General features: G+C 37.7%; 1 protein-coding gene and 1 long non-coding RNA gene across 8 annotated transcripts in view; one reads left to right on the top strand and one right to left on the bottom strand.

Moving 5' to 3' along the window:
* LOC146768426 (uncharacterized) overlaps nt 1-6,304 on the bottom strand; it is an 82,375-nt gene extending 76,071 nt beyond the window's left edge. Inside the window, exon 1 of the long non-coding RNA XR_014952989.1 lies at nt 730-6,304. This is a non-coding gene — a long non-coding RNA (uncharacterized LOC146768426). The remainder of the gene's footprint in view (nt 1-729) is intronic.
* The window catches only part of LOC110477478 (Y+L amino acid transporter 2-like), a 47,209-nt gene that overhangs the window by 347 nt on the left and 29,409 nt on the right, over nt 1-17,453 (top strand). For 2 of the 7 annotated variants that reach the window (XM_085572319.1, XM_085572321.1), the window contains exons 2-9: nt 6,257-6,774; nt 8,152-8,277; nt 10,858-11,002; nt 11,864-11,987; nt 12,711-12,814; nt 13,090-13,186; nt 14,206-14,355; nt 16,587-16,770. In XM_085572319.1, coding sequence (XP_085428445.1) covers nt 6,273-6,774; nt 8,152-8,277; nt 10,858-11,002; nt 11,864-11,987; nt 12,711-12,814; nt 13,090-13,186; nt 14,206-14,355; nt 16,587-16,770 — 1,432 coding nt within the window. In that variant the 5' untranslated portion in view covers nt 6,257-6,272. Of the gene's footprint in view, nt 1-160; nt 830-1,573; nt 2,246-6,256; nt 6,775-8,151; nt 8,278-10,857; nt 11,003-11,863; nt 11,988-12,710; nt 12,815-13,089; nt 13,187-14,205; nt 14,356-16,586; nt 16,771-17,453 lie in introns of those variants that run through there. The other 5 variants (XM_085572322.1, XM_085572317.1, XM_085572320.1 and 2 more) reach the window with 5 other exon arrangements.

A 17,453-nucleotide genomic window follows, 5' to 3' on the forward strand; every position in this document is an offset into this window, starting at 1 on the left:
TTAACACCAGATCAGCCTGTTTTGTTTCTCATGTCTCATGTCATAAATTATTATAAAAGACACAGATCTATAATTCTGAATATAAGAAAAATAATTGAGTTGATTAATATTTAACAATGCATAGAGTAAACTTAGAATAAAATTTGAAAAAAAAAATGAAAAACATTTGGTTGTTTGAAATTAAATAATATCTATGAATTTCAGTTAACTACAACTCTTTTCTAGTCTACCCTTCAGAAAGACTTTCTGTTTAGCAAGTTATGCCACCAGAATAAAAATCTTTGTTTAGTGTTAGTAAAACTTCCATTGTGGCTTTCTAAATCAGCAAGAAGGAATTAGACTGCATTAGTTATTCATGGTATCAGTGACATATGGATGAAGGATTTCCTCCCCACTCCTCAACTTTCTTTTTGTTTTACTTCTATCACAACTGTCTTAGGAATAGAGAGCAGCAGTTGCCTGCTTCTGCCTGCTAATGACCTCAGTTGAGGCAGCAGTTGCCTGCTTCTGCCTGCTAATGACCTCAGTTGAGGCAGCAGTTGCCTGCTTCTGCCTGCTAATGACCTCAGTTGAGGCTATTTGGGGAAAACCACATTCCAGGAAAGTATGAGATCTTTCTTGAAAGCTCTCATTGATTTTAATATTCATGCTACTGTAATAAAAATAGAAGGTAAGGCAAGGCTAAACAGAGAGTGAGAGAAGAGTCTATTCATATGGGTGTTAACTTACCCATCCTGGTGAACAGATTCAGAGCAGCAGCCTACGAGAGGCACTGTTCTATTCCAGCAGCCTTTCTGCTAAAGGAAGTAAGTATATCACCCACCCTCTGGTAAGCTGCTGGCTTCTCTTTTTAATCCTTTCCTTAGATTTGGGCTACAGTAGATTTTCTCTCAAATCTTCTCTGTGATATGCTCTGGGGTGGGAATGCAGTGCTGGGGGTGGAACAAGTCCCTCCTGTGGGAAAGCCAGTCTCTGACAATAGTAATGCATTGGGAGCATGTGAAGCAATAATTCATTAAATGTTTTTATAAACATAGAATTTAAAAACCAAAAGGAAATATGTTTGTTTCCTATTGAGTGAAAAATATTTGCTTCAGATGAGATCAAAATGGATTTTTTGTTTCTGATGTTTGAGTTTTTAGTATTGTATTTTTAGAGTGTTTTATTTTATGCTGTTTCCTCATACTGCATAATCTTGTTTTGTTTGCTTTCCTCATTGGGAAATGTCCAACAGTACAATCTGCTATGAATACTCCCTTTGAGACATGTTAATGCTCATACTCATTAGTAGTGTTTTGAAGTTTGAACTACACATTTTTGGTCATGTTGAAAACTGCTTGCTCATCTGATTTCATGTTCCAATAGCTATTAATATAAATGTATATTTTGGGTTTTTTTAAATTTTGGTCAATCTTCTACAGGCAGGAGGAAATTGCCCAGAATGTACTTGGAGAAAATAAGAGATTCCTCATGACTTTTACAATGGCTTTCTAAATGCACATTGATTTCTAATATACATATAATTAAATTTCTCATAAAATTAAACGTTCTCAATTTTAGTTTTAAATGTTATTCTTAATCTCACTAATTTTCTGACTGAAACTAGAAAATACTGGGAGTTTATCAGTTTTCTTAACTGGTTTAACTTTGCCTGGTTCATTGGTGGCATTTTCATTATTGAGAAATTTTGTGGAGGTAGACAAAATTCACCAAAAGAAAATACCATGAAATGAGGTGAAATCTGACGTCCAGCATGTTCCAACATCTTTCATATGAGTTGACTTTCTAAATGGGAAATTGACTAAATGGGAATTGACTTCCAAGAGAATGTGCTGAAGGCAATAATAATTGATCTTTGAGATTTTATTGATTTACTAATATTTCTTGAATTAAAATATGAGAATTGCTAAATGCTCTAACAAATAAAGGCACCTCAGTCCTTCTGGAAGGCTATGGAGCAATTTGTAAGACTTCACAAGTCTGCAAGTTCCTATGGAAGTACATAAGCACTTCCCTGACCAAGTTTTTCTGAATCATTTGGCAAAGGTGAATTACCTCCTTAAGAAGGAAGAAATCACTCATGAGATGTAGACCCCTCAAGAATGGGAAGTGTCTGAGAAAATCCTACCCTGCCAAACCAGCCCTACAGTAATTTATGGAAGAACTGTCTTTGATTTCAGCTCTAGTTTTCAACTAGTATCAACTTGTCCCTTCTTCCTTCACTTTTGTGTATGATTTTGGCAGTGTAAGTAAGAAACAAGCTATTGAGAATTACCTGTATGTGGTCCTGTTTTCCTTAACTTCTCAGGTGTCAATCTCCAAAGTCCTTTCTGTTGCTCTTTGCACATACGTCTGTGAGATAAATATGAAGCTGAAAAGGATTTAGAGCCATTATGGCTGTCTGGGCTCTCAAGGTATTGTGTTTTCCCTGAGAGGAAAATTTCCCTCCATTAGAGAGTGCCTAAGAAAAAGGAAGACCTGAATGAAAATAGGGTTCTGAAGTCGTGTAGCAGAGCTCACTTGCTGACACAAGGTAGAGTTAAGTGTTGGCAGCTGTGTCATGCTGTGGCCTCTGAGGCACACTGGCACATTGATTCCAGAAACCAAAAGCTCCTTCTGCTTGTGCCACTCCATGGGACCAAGACAGCAAGGACTTTCCTTAGCATCAGAAAGCTTTTATGCTTTGCTCTTCAGACTTCATATTCAAGAGTTACTGAAATACCTGTACTGGTAATTTTGCTGCCATAAAGTTTTATCATCACAATACCCAACCATGTTAAAACAGAATGCGAAGAACCTCAGCTTTTTAATTACTGCATAAATTAAAATTTTCTGGTCTCAGGAAACCACTCTGAATGGTAGAAGATTCTCTGTAAATATTTGTTATCTATTATAATACAGGATTTTACAAATGAAAATGGTTACCTCTGTAAGAAATCACCTTACAGTTCGGATGGTTGTCCCCAATAAGCTCTCTCAGTAGTAGCTTTTGCTGTCTCTCACTTGAATTATGTGCACCCTCAAAATGTGGCCTAAATGTTGAAATGATGGAGAAGAGCTATTGAAGCATTCTTGAACATGTAAGCTTCTCAGCTTAAGCTTCTTAACAGTTCGAGGCAGAAGCAACAGTGATGGTCCCAGAAAGGGGTCATGGTGGCATGAGAATGAAGTAGGACAGGAGTATTGACCAAGTTCAGTAGGAATAAAATAGCAGAAGTTATAAATGAGATTAAGAGTTAGACAACAGACACTGGGTATATCCTTGAATAGTTTTCATCATTGCCTGGAATGTAAAAGCAATATATTCTTTATACACTTGACAAAAAAATTATTTTTATGCTATTACACAGGGAGATCTGTACAGGAGACTATTTACTATATCCCACTAATTTTCTTAATAGCATGAAAACTTTGCTGAGAACAAGCATCAGTCATGACTCAGTGAATCTTGCTTATTTAAGAAAGACATAGTCCTGAATAAAGAAATCTGTAACTTCTCCAACATTGTGAAGACACTGAATGAAATCAGTGTACTGTCAAAGCTGCTAGAAATTGTTGTCTTGGTGGAGAAGGACAGGCAGAAGCTGTTTAAAAAATTTTGTTCAAAAATTTCTACTTCCATGTGATGTAAATTACTTAAGTGAAATTGAACCTCATGGTTATGGAAACTGAATCTCTAACCCTTTGATTCTCATGCCATACCTATTTGTGGACTTATTTGAGGGTCTAGGTAAAAGTTTTGCTAATGCGACACGCCTCAAATTGCTGAATTTTAAACTGTTTCTTCTAATTGTTTTTCCTTTCATAATGGTTTCATCCACAGTCGCTTATTTATGGAAGAAATACTTCCCTACACGGTTCCAGTTACACATTTTTAGAAATCAAAAATAATCTTTTGGCAGCACAAGAGATAAGAGAAAAATATGCAAAACATTGTGTTACTTAAGAATATAATTTAAACTTTACCTTTGTGCTCTCATGAAAGCTGCTGATTGTAAAAGTGCTACTAGGCTTCAATAGCATTGCCAGTTTAAATGATCAAATTCCCTTTAGCTAGCAGGCCATCTGCACCAGACATCCAAGTTCAGGTTTGATACCATGTACATAAGTTACCAATTACTTGATGTATTATTTTCTACAGGAAAATAGCTGTATCCTACCTATCAGTGAGACTTCATTTCAAGAGAAGTGATAGTCACTGGGTTTATCACTTCTTGCACAGTTCCACATTCACGTCACCTGGGTAACAACTGCATTTTAAATTCCCACATCCTTTGAGCTGTGCTGACTGAAATAGTTGGGCATTTCAGCTCACAGCCAGAGCTTGCATTTAAAAATCTGAAAAAAAAATTTTGAAAAATCGTACATCAAGCATAAGAAGCATGCAATCATTTTAAACCAGCTATGCTATAAAACGAGTATTATGCCCAGATTTTTAGCATGGTACTATCATGATGAACTCTACAAACAGCTGCCATCATGGGAGGGGTTTCTGCTGATATTTCATGTAGCCATCAAGGACAGAAATGGAGGCTGGAGGGTCTGGAAGTATTGGCCTCTATTTTGGGGTGGGGAGGGTGACTTTTTCCTCTTTTCTGTTACACAGAAGGAAACAGGTAAGGCTCATCTGGAATTTAAAGGAAGATATATGAATGGTGTATTGGATGCATGAAATTTCTCTTTGCAAAACAGGATGATGTCTTTTATTCATAGAGGAATGATGTGAGAAGTAGCAGGAGTCACTTGTGTGTGTGATGAGGAGGTCAGTGGAAAAAATGGTAGACTGCAGTCATGCTTGGACACTTTTGACAAGCGTTAATATTTAACTTTATTCCAGTGTTCCCACAGTGTTCCTGTGGTTAGGGAAAGTGCAATTGGGATAAGAAGAGCTTGTAATCTTTAAAGAGATTTGGCATCTTTTAATTTTTAGTACTCATCAGGCCTCATTTGCTATTTGATAAATTACAAAAGTGAGTTACATCAAAAAAGCTGGGAAGGAATACATAGAATTATAATATATTCAGGGCTGCTAAAACAGTCATACTTTACAAAGGAAAGCAAACCTTTCAGGAGCTTTGGGGAGGGCAGATCGTTTTAATCTGGCCATTGACCCACATTTTGACAACATAAATTTATGAACCATGTGCAGTGTGTAAATGTAGTGTGTAAACATTTGTAATCAAATGGGTTTTGTTTTGCCAGGTTTGCATGGATGAGCTTGGTTCTACTTAGGGAACTTGGATCTAGGTCATAGGATTTTGAGGAAATTATCTTTAGGAGTGCTTTGAGTATGTCTGGGGGGGGAAAGGGAAGGAGAAACAAATATCTTTTGAGACAGACACCAAAAATTAGCCATTGGTCTAAGCACCCTTATACATTAGCAGGACCCAAGAACTGAGACAGACACTGCAGTCCAGGGTTCCTCATCCCTGGGACCTCAGCCCCAGAGCAGTGCATGTGTGCACAAGGCAGAGTGATCCATGGAGCTGTGCAGTCAGGTCATTCTTCCCATCTCCCAGCACACTTGGGTCTTGTCCTACGAGCACCAGAGGGAGATGCTTTTACAGGATGTTTTGTTGGACTCTCTTACACAGAAGCATTCCAGGGACAGAGTGTTCCAGACTCAATCCCTATGAATGTTGGTGGCTTCTCCTGAGTTAAGTGAGGTTAATAGCTAACCAAGCTGCATTATTCACTGCTGCAGCAAAAAGTAAAAGGTTTTTTTTTTACCCTCATATTTACATTTAGAGGTTGTGAGACTCTTTTTCTGTCTTTGCTCTGGTGTTTCCCAGCAGAACAGTTTTCAAGTGAATGTCATTTGATGAAACAAATAATAATGAAATTAAAATTCCTTCTGAGATAAGAATAAATTTTAGGAAGAGGTATTCTTGTAGAAGATACAGATAGCTGTATTAGAATGTGTTTCCAGGGATACAGTGTCTCCTTCCTTAAAATACTTTCAATACCATAACATAGAATTACAATTCAAGATAAATAATAATAGTGAACTGAGAGTTAACAAAACCTTTGGAATCTATAACCAAAGACAGTGGCCTCCTATTTATGCACTGAAAAGGTATGCAGCCATGAAAGTTAAGGAAATTCAGTAGTGTGCTGTTTGGGAACAGAATTTTGCAAGATAAAATCAGGCAAAATACTTCTTGTTGTTATCATTTGTACCTTGTATGTTAATTATTTTATCCATACCTCTGATGCCACACGCATTACAGAAGATGTTCTCTCCTCTTGTTTTCAGGTAATGTGATTTGAAGATGCCAACCCCTTGGCAAATATGCTGCAATAAAATGTCCAGAACTGAGAATGCAAGAGCTGAAATGGACAATATGGCAGAGACAAGTGAAAAAATGCAGATGAAAAAAGAAATCACATTACTAAATGGAGTTTCTTTAATTGTAGGGAACATGATTGGCTCTGGTATATTTGTATCACCCCGAGGTGTTTTAATGTATAGTGCTTCCTATGGACTCTCGCTGGTTATCTGGGCACTTGGTGGGATTTTTTCCCTGTTTGGAGCTTTGTGTTACGTTGAACTGGGAACATCCATCATGAAATCTGGAGGCAGTTATGCCTATATTCTGGAGGCATTTGGGGCCTTTGTGGCCTTCATCCGACTCTGGTCTTCCTTGCTAATTATTGAACCAACAACTCAGGCCGTGATAGCAATCACATTTGCTAACTATATTGTTCAGCCAATTTTTCCCCACTGTGAGCCACCGTATGATGCAGTCAGGTTCATTGCAGCTGCGTGTATATGTAAGTAGTGATTGCCAGAAGTTAAGAACTGTAATTGTATGTGGCCAGAGAAGGTTTTTTCTAAATTTCTATTTCTTTGCATTCTGTGAAAATAATTATTACCTATCTAAAACATGTTCTTAGGAACTAATAATCTTTTATTCAGATGTATTGTGTTTGGGGCTTATATTGCTAGAGGGGAGAGGAGAATTACAGTTTGGCAGAGAGAAATTGTGACTGCTGATTAAAGATACATGTATGTCTATGGTTCACTGGCCTAACTGGCTGTTAGGACACTGTCACATGCACAGATTCATTTATGAAAATGAAGACAAGAGGTTGTTTGAGCATGTGTGGTTGCATGCTAGTGCCCTTACTGTATAGAATGATTTCTAAATTATTTTTGGTTTGAGCATTACAAAACCCTTTTTCTTCCTTTCAAAACTGAAGTTTAGATTATAGGAAACAGAAGCAAGGGCCAATAAGACTTCTAGATAAGAAACAGCCCACTTTGATCCACGCTTGAGAGCACTCTGGGTGACCATGCCACATTCGCACTTCTCCAGCAGCTGGGCTTCTTGCCTGGTACCAGTGCACACCATGACCTTTCCTTTCCTGCAGTCATGGGATTGCAAGAGGGAGAAGCTGCCTGTGTTTCCCTCTGTGTGTGCTGGAGTGAGAGCAGGTGGGCATATGGCTCAGCCCTTGGCTGGACCTGCTTCCAGCCGAGGGACAAACCTGACTACAGAGAATATGGCAAAAGGAGGAAAGGAAAACTGTTTGATCCCACCCACACTGCAACCAAATACTTTGGTATTTTTGTTAGATTCTGTCAAAATGGGACTTGAGAGGACTCTGTAAGTGTGTGCTATGCAATCTTCAGACTCGGGGCCAAATTGTGAATGACACAACTTCTAAGCGATAAGCACAGAGTAATAGCATGCAAGCCTGGCTTAATTCAGTATCTTCTCATAGCATGCAAACTGGTTTTGTGGATTTGTCCTTATTCTGTACCAAAACTAGAGCTTGACTCAGCATGACGAAATTTTTGATATACAGGATATAAAGAAATACTATCATTTGCATGTAAACAGCTCTTGTTGAGTTTAATAAAATTTAAATATTATTTAAAAGGAGAAGGAGTTAGTCCTAAAGTTCAAACACTGATATGTTTTGTCTTATGTACTGTCATGAAAGCAGTATTCTTCAGAAATTCATTGTGTAAATTTTAAACCAGGTATTTCATTTCAATAAATCTGGGTGGTCCTGAAGTGGTGAAATTTGATTCAGTTTTACTCCTTGAAAGGGTAGTGGTATCTGGATAGATGGGTTTTAAATATGACTTAAGTGATGTTAAACATCCAGTGCTCCTTTCATGCATATTCTTTTTCTCTGCAGGTTCCTTAACATTTATTAACTGTGTTAATGTAAAATGGGGTACCCGTGTACAAGATGTTTTCACATATGCAAAAGTCATGGCTCTTATCTTGGTGATATCTGTTGGCCTTTACAAAATTGGCAAAGGTAAGAATCATTTTCATTTACCTAAATTCTATGAAATTAATCATGTATGATGATTTCAAAATCCAGGTAGGGAGATCTTTAAGACTTACATATGAAGTGTTGTTTATTCTGGAAAGAAAAAAAAAAGTCTGCCATAGGAAGATCAGATGTATTTTATGGCTTGTTAAGCAATATGGGGGTTAATTATTCAGGCCAAGCCCTGTGCTGCTTGATCTGAATAGCAAATAGCAGCTGAATTAACATCACTTTACTGCTGACTAGTTACTCAAGTCAGCCTCAGTGTCTGACTCATGCATTACTACCTGTCCCATAACAGGACAGGGAAACATTGCATTGCTCCTTACAGTTCCCCCACCTCACCCCACCAGCATCACCCCCCAGCCAAAGAACCCTGCCCAGAAGAGGACCAGAGAGGGTAAATCACAGCTGGGATTTGTGGGAGAAACAAAGACTGTAACTGCAGTTCTGTGAATCACTGTGGTGTGGTGTTGCTGTAAGGCATCAGAAGGCAGATGAGCCACCTCCTATCAGCAATAACATGATTGAACTGGACACACTGAAAAGCTGGAGAGCAGTTTAGTCTGGTGCTATGTCAGAGCTTTGCATATGGCAATAGATTTTATTTTATTAATTTGGGCCTCTGGCACAGTGAATTATCTTCCAGTTCTACCTCTGCTGCCCGGATTACTAAGGTTTTTACATTTTCATTTCCTTTGAAAGTCTTAAATGTCATAGCCATTTCACCTTTATTCCATTGAAATAAAGGTGGTTTCCCCTCTTCAGTTTAGGAATTATCTTTTTCTCCTACTAAATTAGCTTATAAAACCTAACAAGCATGCTTTCTTTTCCATGTTTGCTGGCTTCCTCCTTTCCTTGGCTGCAGTTGCATCAGCTGTTACACTGTAAAGCTACATTAGAATTTAGGAAAGTTTTCTTGTCTGTCTAAGCCATTACCTCTGCATGTCAGTTGTCATGAGTTGGTTGAAGTCTGAAGACACTTGGACAACTAAACCCACCCCTAAGGGCAGAGACATGAAGATTCAGAGAAGCAGCATTGCTTAAGGGTCACACTTGCATGGAGTAGTTCCCCTCATAAAACTGCTGCAGTTTTGCAAAAGTGTGATTCTGTGATGTCACCCTGTAGCAGCACTGCCCCTGCTTTCAAACTGCCTCCTTCAAAACTGCATTCCCTCCTGCTCACTGGTGTGATGCTGGATCTAGGGGCTGCTCCCTCTGGTCCCACACACTGCCCATTTTGTTCCCTCTGCATTGCTCTGTGGGCTCAGGGAGGGTTGAAGCATAGAGGAAACATTATGGTGAGCCACACGAAATGCTGAGAGCTTTTACTGGCAGTAAAGGTCTCATCTCTGCTTTGTTTAAGCAGAACTGAGCACTTAAATACAGGAAAGACTGAGAGGAGGAATGATGTAGATTTCTGGAGGAAGCTGTGATCAGGTCAATGACCCTTTTAAACTCAGCAGCTGTTTTAATTAAAAGATGTTTTAGCCCTGGCATATTCTTTCTGATGTGCTTGGATATACTTCTTGTGTTAAAAGACTGTAAATATATCTGATTTTGAGTATGAGCTGTCTTTAGTAAAAAAAAAACCAAAAAAACTTTTCTTGAACATTTTGGGTTTTTTTTTCTTTCACCTTCCAACTATTTGCTTCTTCAAAGTATGTGTACATCTCATAGCTTCTCTTCTTTGGTTTAAACAGTCTCCTGCTCTTCGATGACTGAATTGCTTTTGTAGTATCTATAAACGCCTTACTTGAATAAGTGCTTTCATTTTACAAAAAAGACATTAATTTCTTTCCTAATTGAGGTTTCAGCATGTTTCTGTCTTCTCTTAATACTTAACCCACTTCCATTTTCATTAGATTGTAGACTTTCCTTCTCCAATCTCAGTAAGGTTTTTCTTCCCCTTTCCAGGATGGCAGTGAAGGCTTATGCAGTTTCACTAACATTTTGCCTGTTTTGGAGCCTTCTGCAGGCTGTCATCTCAACCGATGGAGCTAAACTAAAGCAGAATTTTGGAAGGAAAGATCTCGCCTCGTAGTTTTGGGGAACACTCTTATGGGTCAGAGCACCCCATGAAAACAATGCCTAAAGGAGGTTCCCCTCTAGTGGCCACTAATTCGTCTGGTGAAATAAAAGCACAGCTATTAGGAAGAACTATGAGACAGATTCAGGAACTGAAACTGGCTTTGCCAAATACCTCATCCTGGCTGGCAGGGTACTGCATGCCTTTGGTATGGCTCCCTCCTTCGGTAGGGCCAGCAGCAATGGCAGAAGAGGACTCTGTGAATTCTGGTAGAATTACCAAAAGTCACATCCAAATAACAAAAATATGAAAATGTTCTGTTTTCTCCCTGTGCAAGTGTAGCTGTCTGAACATCTGGCTGAAACTCTCTTGTTTGTTAATTAAAAATGTAAGTTGTGCAGTTTTAGATACAGTAATGAAACCTGGATGCAGTGGGGTGTTATTTCCTTTTGGCTAGCTGACACTTCAGGTGTAGCACCCTTATAAGGTGCAGTCCTTGAAATGTAACAGCCAATTGGCACCTGCCATTTGTACAGGGGAAATCGAAAACCTGAGAGCTCCGTTTGAGGGCTCAGCAACAAGCCCAGGGATGATCGCCCTGGCTCTCTACTCTGCCCTCTTCTCCTACTCAGGATGGGACACGCTCAACTATGTCACCGAGGAAATGCAGAATCCTGAGAGGTAAACACAGGCTTTTCCTTTGAACCACTGACAGCTGATGGCAGCACAAGCCACTCTGTTGCTGATTAGTCAAATTATTTTCCCTTCTCTTCAAATGAAGGAGTAAGTAGGAGAACTCTTTCTGATTATTGTGCTCATTTATCACTTGTATCACACTAATGAATAATTTACCTGTCTATATGTATTTTACATCTTATACTTCAGACTAAAACTTTTAAAGAAGGAGAACAAATCCCTGCTGAAAGCAAGGAAAAGCAAAGATGCATCTAGCCCTCTAAAATTCCTTGCATCATTTCAGTTAGGTGGAATTATTTTTCCAAGACATTTTTTTGCCACCAGTAGAGTAAGACAGTGTCAGAATTATGGCTTTTATAATGAGATCTTCAGCGTTATTGTTCATGGGCAAATACCATTTCCTTCCTTCAGTAGGGATGTCAGTCCTGTGGGAGTTGGCTTGAGTCAGCCACTCAAGCTGATATAGTCCATCTTGTCGTGGAACATGCATAGGCTATGAGTCAGGAAAAAAATGCCCCAATCAAGAAAATACCTAAGTCTGCACTTACATCTCATTGTTTCAGAGCTCTCTTAAATTGCTGTATATAAAAGAGAGTGTATTAAATTTTCATGTATGAATGTTTTAAGTTTTTGGTTTTTTTTTAAACTTGTGACAGACACACAAGCAACAAACTAAACTTTTTATGGCATTGTTTCATGCATGGCTGCATGTTATTTTGTAACTCCATGATTCAAAATGATGGATTATAAGACATGATGGTGGAATCCATTCTGGGAACAATCTTCTATATAAGTATTTCTCATTTAAATAACATGGAATAATTTTTTTCCATTTTCCTTTTGCAGGAACCTACCTCTTTCTATTGCAATTTCAATGCCTGTTGTAACTATTATTTACTTATTGACTAATATAGCATACTATGTAGTGTTGGACATGTCAGCTCTCCTCACAAGTGATGCGGTGGCTGTGGTAAGTTGTGGAACGTAACCCAAACCAAAGACTTTACAGGAAAATTTCAGGCAGCATGCTTGGCAAACAATTGAAATACTGTCATGCTGAAGGCTGCTTAAAACATTTTTTCATGTAACACTACCAGTATATTAGAAGATGCATATCAAGAACATATCCAATAAAAATACTCTTGAAAAATTGTCTTTTATACTCTGTAAATCCTGCTATTAACACTACATAATAGGAAAGATTTTGCCAGGATTAAAGAGCTATAGAAAATCTGGGTGGCTGAAGAACGAGTTTTTTTGTTATCATTCTAATGTTCAGTATGTAATGTTTAGCACTGCACAACCACAGCAATATTTTTAGTGCAGAAGTATGCACTTAAATGTTTTTTAAAACCTTATCAATATTTTATACAGAAATAAAATGGTAACTCATTAATTACTACAGTTGGGATTTGTCAGAATACTTTAAAGTCAATACATCATCCATCCTCTTTTCCATCATTGAATTAATCTAGGCTTGGATATTTTTTAAAATCTTTTTTAATGTATCTGCCAATTTTATTTTGATGCTGATCAGCTTTTCCAAATTCTAGGTTTCTAAGTCACTATTGTATGTCATAGAAAAGCATGGCTATGACACTATCTTTGGGATGATGTGTTTTCATGACAGTTTCTCAGAATTATCCATGTGCCTAACATAGAGGGCCTCACCGTTATATTTTTTCTGTTACAGACATTTGGAGGTGAAACCCTTAGTCATGCCAAGTGGATAATTCCTATAGCAGTGGCCATGTCTTGCTATAGTGGCTTAAACTCATCAATTATTGCAGCATCTCGGTATGAAATAGAAGATTTATTTTAAATAATTGAAAAGGAATCATTAATCTGCATTCTTTACTACTGTTTGATAATTTTTGCTATGTCAAGTCATACATTTATGATGGAGGTATTGTTACAATCAGATGTCTTCTCATGATCAGCACTATTTGATAAAATTAAGCAACTTGAGAAGAGAGCAGCACTTATAAGAGAGTCATAAAAGAATTATTTCTTTGCTTTGTCAGGAAGCAAAAAGCTATTTCTATGGTTGAGTTTCCTTAGTCTTTTTTTAGGCTTTTCTATGCTGGAGCCAGAGAAGGACACCTCCCTGTCAGTCTGAGCTTGATTCACATAAAGTGCTTCACACCAGTCCCTGCTCTTCTGTTCAATGTAAGTGACACCCCAGCCTCGTGCCTGGCTGGGGCAGATGGGGTTTGAACATTGGATAAAATATCTCTGCTCTGCCTTGGACTTCTCACAGACTTCTCCTGCCCTGGAGTCATCTTCTGCATATGCCCACAATTTCTAAAACTCATTGAGGGGGTGGGAGTGGTGTTATCTTGTCTGATATAGGGGTTTTTTCAGTGGAGAGAGAATGGCTTGATTCGTGTTCATATGATCTCCAAACAACATTAGTGGGAAGTACAATAGTACTGCTGAGAAAACAGAATGGCTAAAGATGTAATGGTATAGACAAGAGCTGTTTAAGTCTGTAATGTGAGCTGTTAAAGTGTCACTGTAGAAGAATATGTCAGGAACATCTCTTTGACCCTGCTGTAGGCTGATGTTCTACAACTGTACTTATAACAGAAGAGACAGAGCTCTTAAAATTAAATTTCTACCACTGGATGCATATAGCCCTGTTGACTTTTTTTCTGTTGTCACTATACAAATGAGCTCTTGTGACACAAAATTGTGGAACCATAAGTTATAGAATTACAGGAAATTATTTTCTTAAATAATATATGTATTTGAGTGTGCATTTTATTTGGTGTCTGCCATCGCCCTCTGTTACATATCTTTTATGATTAGATTATCATACTCATCCTGTTTGACATCAAATAATTTACTAAAAACTATAATCTCACTATGAAGACTTCTCACAGGGACTCTGTTTGCACTAGCAAGTTGTTTTATATTCTCTTAATATACCACCATTCACATTTTTCATGTGGAAAGTGGAAGTTTTTTCTGCTCATATTTTAAAATAGACATTGAATTCCTGGTGGTTTAGGTCTTTCTCCACAGGCAGTACAGCACACCTGCAGGGCACAGAATTTACTCTAATGGTCTCAATTTATGAGGACTGATATCCTAAGCTCATACAAATAGGTTGGAAACTGGCCAGTTTATAATTTTACTCGGTCTTTATTTTCACATTAAAAAGTCTTTGTTTTTATTATCCCTAGGGCTTAATGACTTTGCTTTATCTCCTTGTGGAAGATGTTTTCCTCCTTATTAATTACTACTGCTTCAACTACTGGCTCTTTGTGGGTCTATCTATTGCAGGACTAATATATCTGAGATATACTCAGCCACATAGACCACGGCCTGTTAAAGTAAGTAAAAAAGACAGGAAGAAAGCTCTAGAAGCCAGCTAATGCATGTGTTTATATGATCTGTACTATCACAGCCATAACAGTAGCAGTTATTATTGTAGATTATTTATTAGCCATAGAAATTCTTTCAAAATACAAGATGAAGGAGCAATACCCATTAGAGTCCAGAAGAACATCTGTTCTGATAGTTTTGCTGTGAGCTTGAAAAGATATATACCATTTATTCTTCTTTCATTCAGATTTTTAATAGTTTTTTGCTTCAAAACAAATGAGGAATAAATAAATGTCTGAGGTTTATAGCCCATCCTGGAAGAATAGCAGACCTCAGCAGAGTTGGTGATGGAGGCTCCAGAGAGGTTAACACTCTGATCAAACCTACATGACTTAACAAAAACAGTAAAATCCCTCCAAAGCCCATAAATGTCCACAATTCTGCCCACACAGAAGTTAGCTTAAATAATCAAATATATTCTGAATGTTCCCTCCCACTGGGTAGTGGTCATAGACCGTAAAATGCAAGTTTAATGATTTACTTAGAAGAGCATTTGAATATCAGTTAGACAAGGGAGACTGCACAGAAACAAAGTGTGCCTAAAACCTGTTTCTAGTTTTAATCCAGTGATTGTCCAGGAAGCAAGGATGGAAACACACAGCAGGCACACAAAACCATGCACTGGCTCCTGTTTGTTGGCTTGCTGACCTGCATTTTGGCTTTGCAGTGATGCAGTAAAAATCAAGAGAATTACAAATTAACAGCCCCCAAATATTTCTTCTTTGTCAGTCTCTCTTCCTAAACTCCTGCATCATTTTTACAAACTCATTTCCTTTTCATTTGTGTAACATCCTGATTAATTTTTAAAAAGTTCAAACAAAGGCATAAAATATCTTAAGCATCTCCTGCTAAAAACCTTCCCAATTTTCCACAGCAGACAAAATTTTCCTGAAGCATGTTCACACTCAATTTCCAATCTTTCCCACAAAATATGTGGAAGATAAAGACTTATTGGTTTATTATCTGACTCTACTAAGGATTACAGTCAGAGTTTTTCACAAAATTCCTGTTTAATTCCTGTCAGCATTTGCCAGCTTAGTCAACATCACAACTCCACCTGTACCATTTCCTTTTCTGAAATGTACCAGTTGGTTTTCATCAACTTACATTTTTAACCTTTATAAGGAAAGAAAAGTATTTATCCCAGTAAACTCTCACCAATTTCAGCTGGTATTCAAATGTCAACTCCTGGACCCTTAAAAGGCTCACTACAAGAAGCAGTAAAAAAAATTAAAGAAAAATAAATTTATAAAGAGGTTTTTGAAACTTTAATAGAATCATAGAACCATAAAATGTCAAGGTTTGGAAGGGACCTTAAAGATCCCCTAGTCCTAACCATCCCTGCCACAGGCAGGGACAATTTCCACCAGACCAGGTTGCTCAAGGATTTATTCAACCTAGCCTTGAACTACTGCCAGAGTTGGGGTATCCACAACCTCCCTGGGTAACCTGTTCCAGTGTCTCACCCCTTTCACAGTAGAGAATTTCTTCCTAATACCTAACCTAAATTTCTCCTCTTTCAGTTTGTACTATTATTCCTTATCCTATCACTACAGTTCCTGATGAAGCATCCCTCTCCAGCTTCCCTGTAGGTCCTCTTAAGACACTGGAAGGTTGCTGTGAGGTGTCCATGAAACCTTTTCTTCTCTTGGCTGAACAGCCCCAGCTTTCTCAGCCTGCTGTCATAGGGAAGGTGCTCCTGTCTTCTTATCAGCTTCATGGCCCATCTTTCCTTATTTATGATATGATATTTGTTAAGTGCCCACAAAAATGGTTGTAAAGTCCATTAGTTCTGCAACATCAAGATGATAATTGACAGTCTAGTGAGGTAGTTCCCAACCAAAACTACACATAACAATTCAGAACTGAATTTGGAGAGAAAGCTACCCATTACTTAAAGTACTTCTTTCAAAGGCTGGTCTTTTACCAATTGTAAAGGAACTGAGTTTATGCAGACCTGAAAACAATAAATTAGTCAGATGCTCAGATGTGCACCAAATAAGAGGCTCTCAGCAGTGTACACAGAAGCTAATAAATTATGCTGACTGTAAGCAGCCAAAAAGATTCAGTACATACTTTTATTATTGACATGTCTAACTTTAATCTGTAAAGCCTGAATTTTTACGATAGTGTTTGTTGCATCTTTTAACAAATGCTGTATTTTTTTTTCTCTTCACAGCTTAGCCTCTTCTTCCCTATAGTATATTGTTTGTGTTCCCTATTCCTGATTATAGTGCCTCTCTACAGTGACACAATCAATTCCCTTATTGGCATTGGTATTGCCCTCTCAGGCATCCCTGCATATTATTTGGGAGTCTACCTGCCAGTTGAAAAACGACCTAAATGTCTACTTTGGCTCTCTGGTAAGTAACATCATATCCCAATCACCATGTCAAAACCTTGGTCAGAAGAAGGAAAGAGTAATTTTTCCTAAAATCTTTTTTTTTTATGAAGCTTTGCTATGCTTTGGTATGTGGCATGTCTGAGATCATCTGCTTTATCACATGGTCCTGAAAACAAAACCATGCTTACCTGTACAAAACATTCCAATATGTGGGTGTCATAACTATGCTGACTCTGTAAAAGCCATGTAGGATTGTGAATACTAAACCTAATCTTTTTAATACCCTGGAAGGCAGAAATACCAGAACATCTTTGCTTCCCTTTCCATCCAAGGAATGGAACAATCCAAATCAGAGGAATGCACAGATTTTCAGAAACAAGGAAATAATTAATTATTGGCTTGAAGGGTAGTTGCCAGTCCTCAAATTCAGGCAGTCTTGAAAAGCAAATCTTTAATATTTTTATTTATTATACTTTAAATTCAGCTATCAATTCAATGAAAATGTTGATGAAAATCTGATTAAACAAGAATTTCAGCTAAATTATTGGCTTCTTTTGCCTTTAGCTATTTATACCTTATGCTTAATTTTATTAAGGTGTTTCAATATTTTCCTAATATCTGTGTAATGTTTTCAAATCCTCAAAATCCATATGTATGTCTAAGATATATTTAAATTTCTGTCACACATTTTTGCTGGTACAG

The sequence above is a fragment of the Lonchura striata genome, chromosome 2 (genome assembly GCF_050655825.1).
Source record: "Lonchura striata isolate lonStrDom1 chromosome 2, ASM5065582v1, whole genome shotgun sequence".
Classification (NCBI taxonomy): domain Eukaryota; kingdom Metazoa; phylum Chordata; class Aves; order Passeriformes; family Estrildidae; genus Lonchura; species Lonchura striata.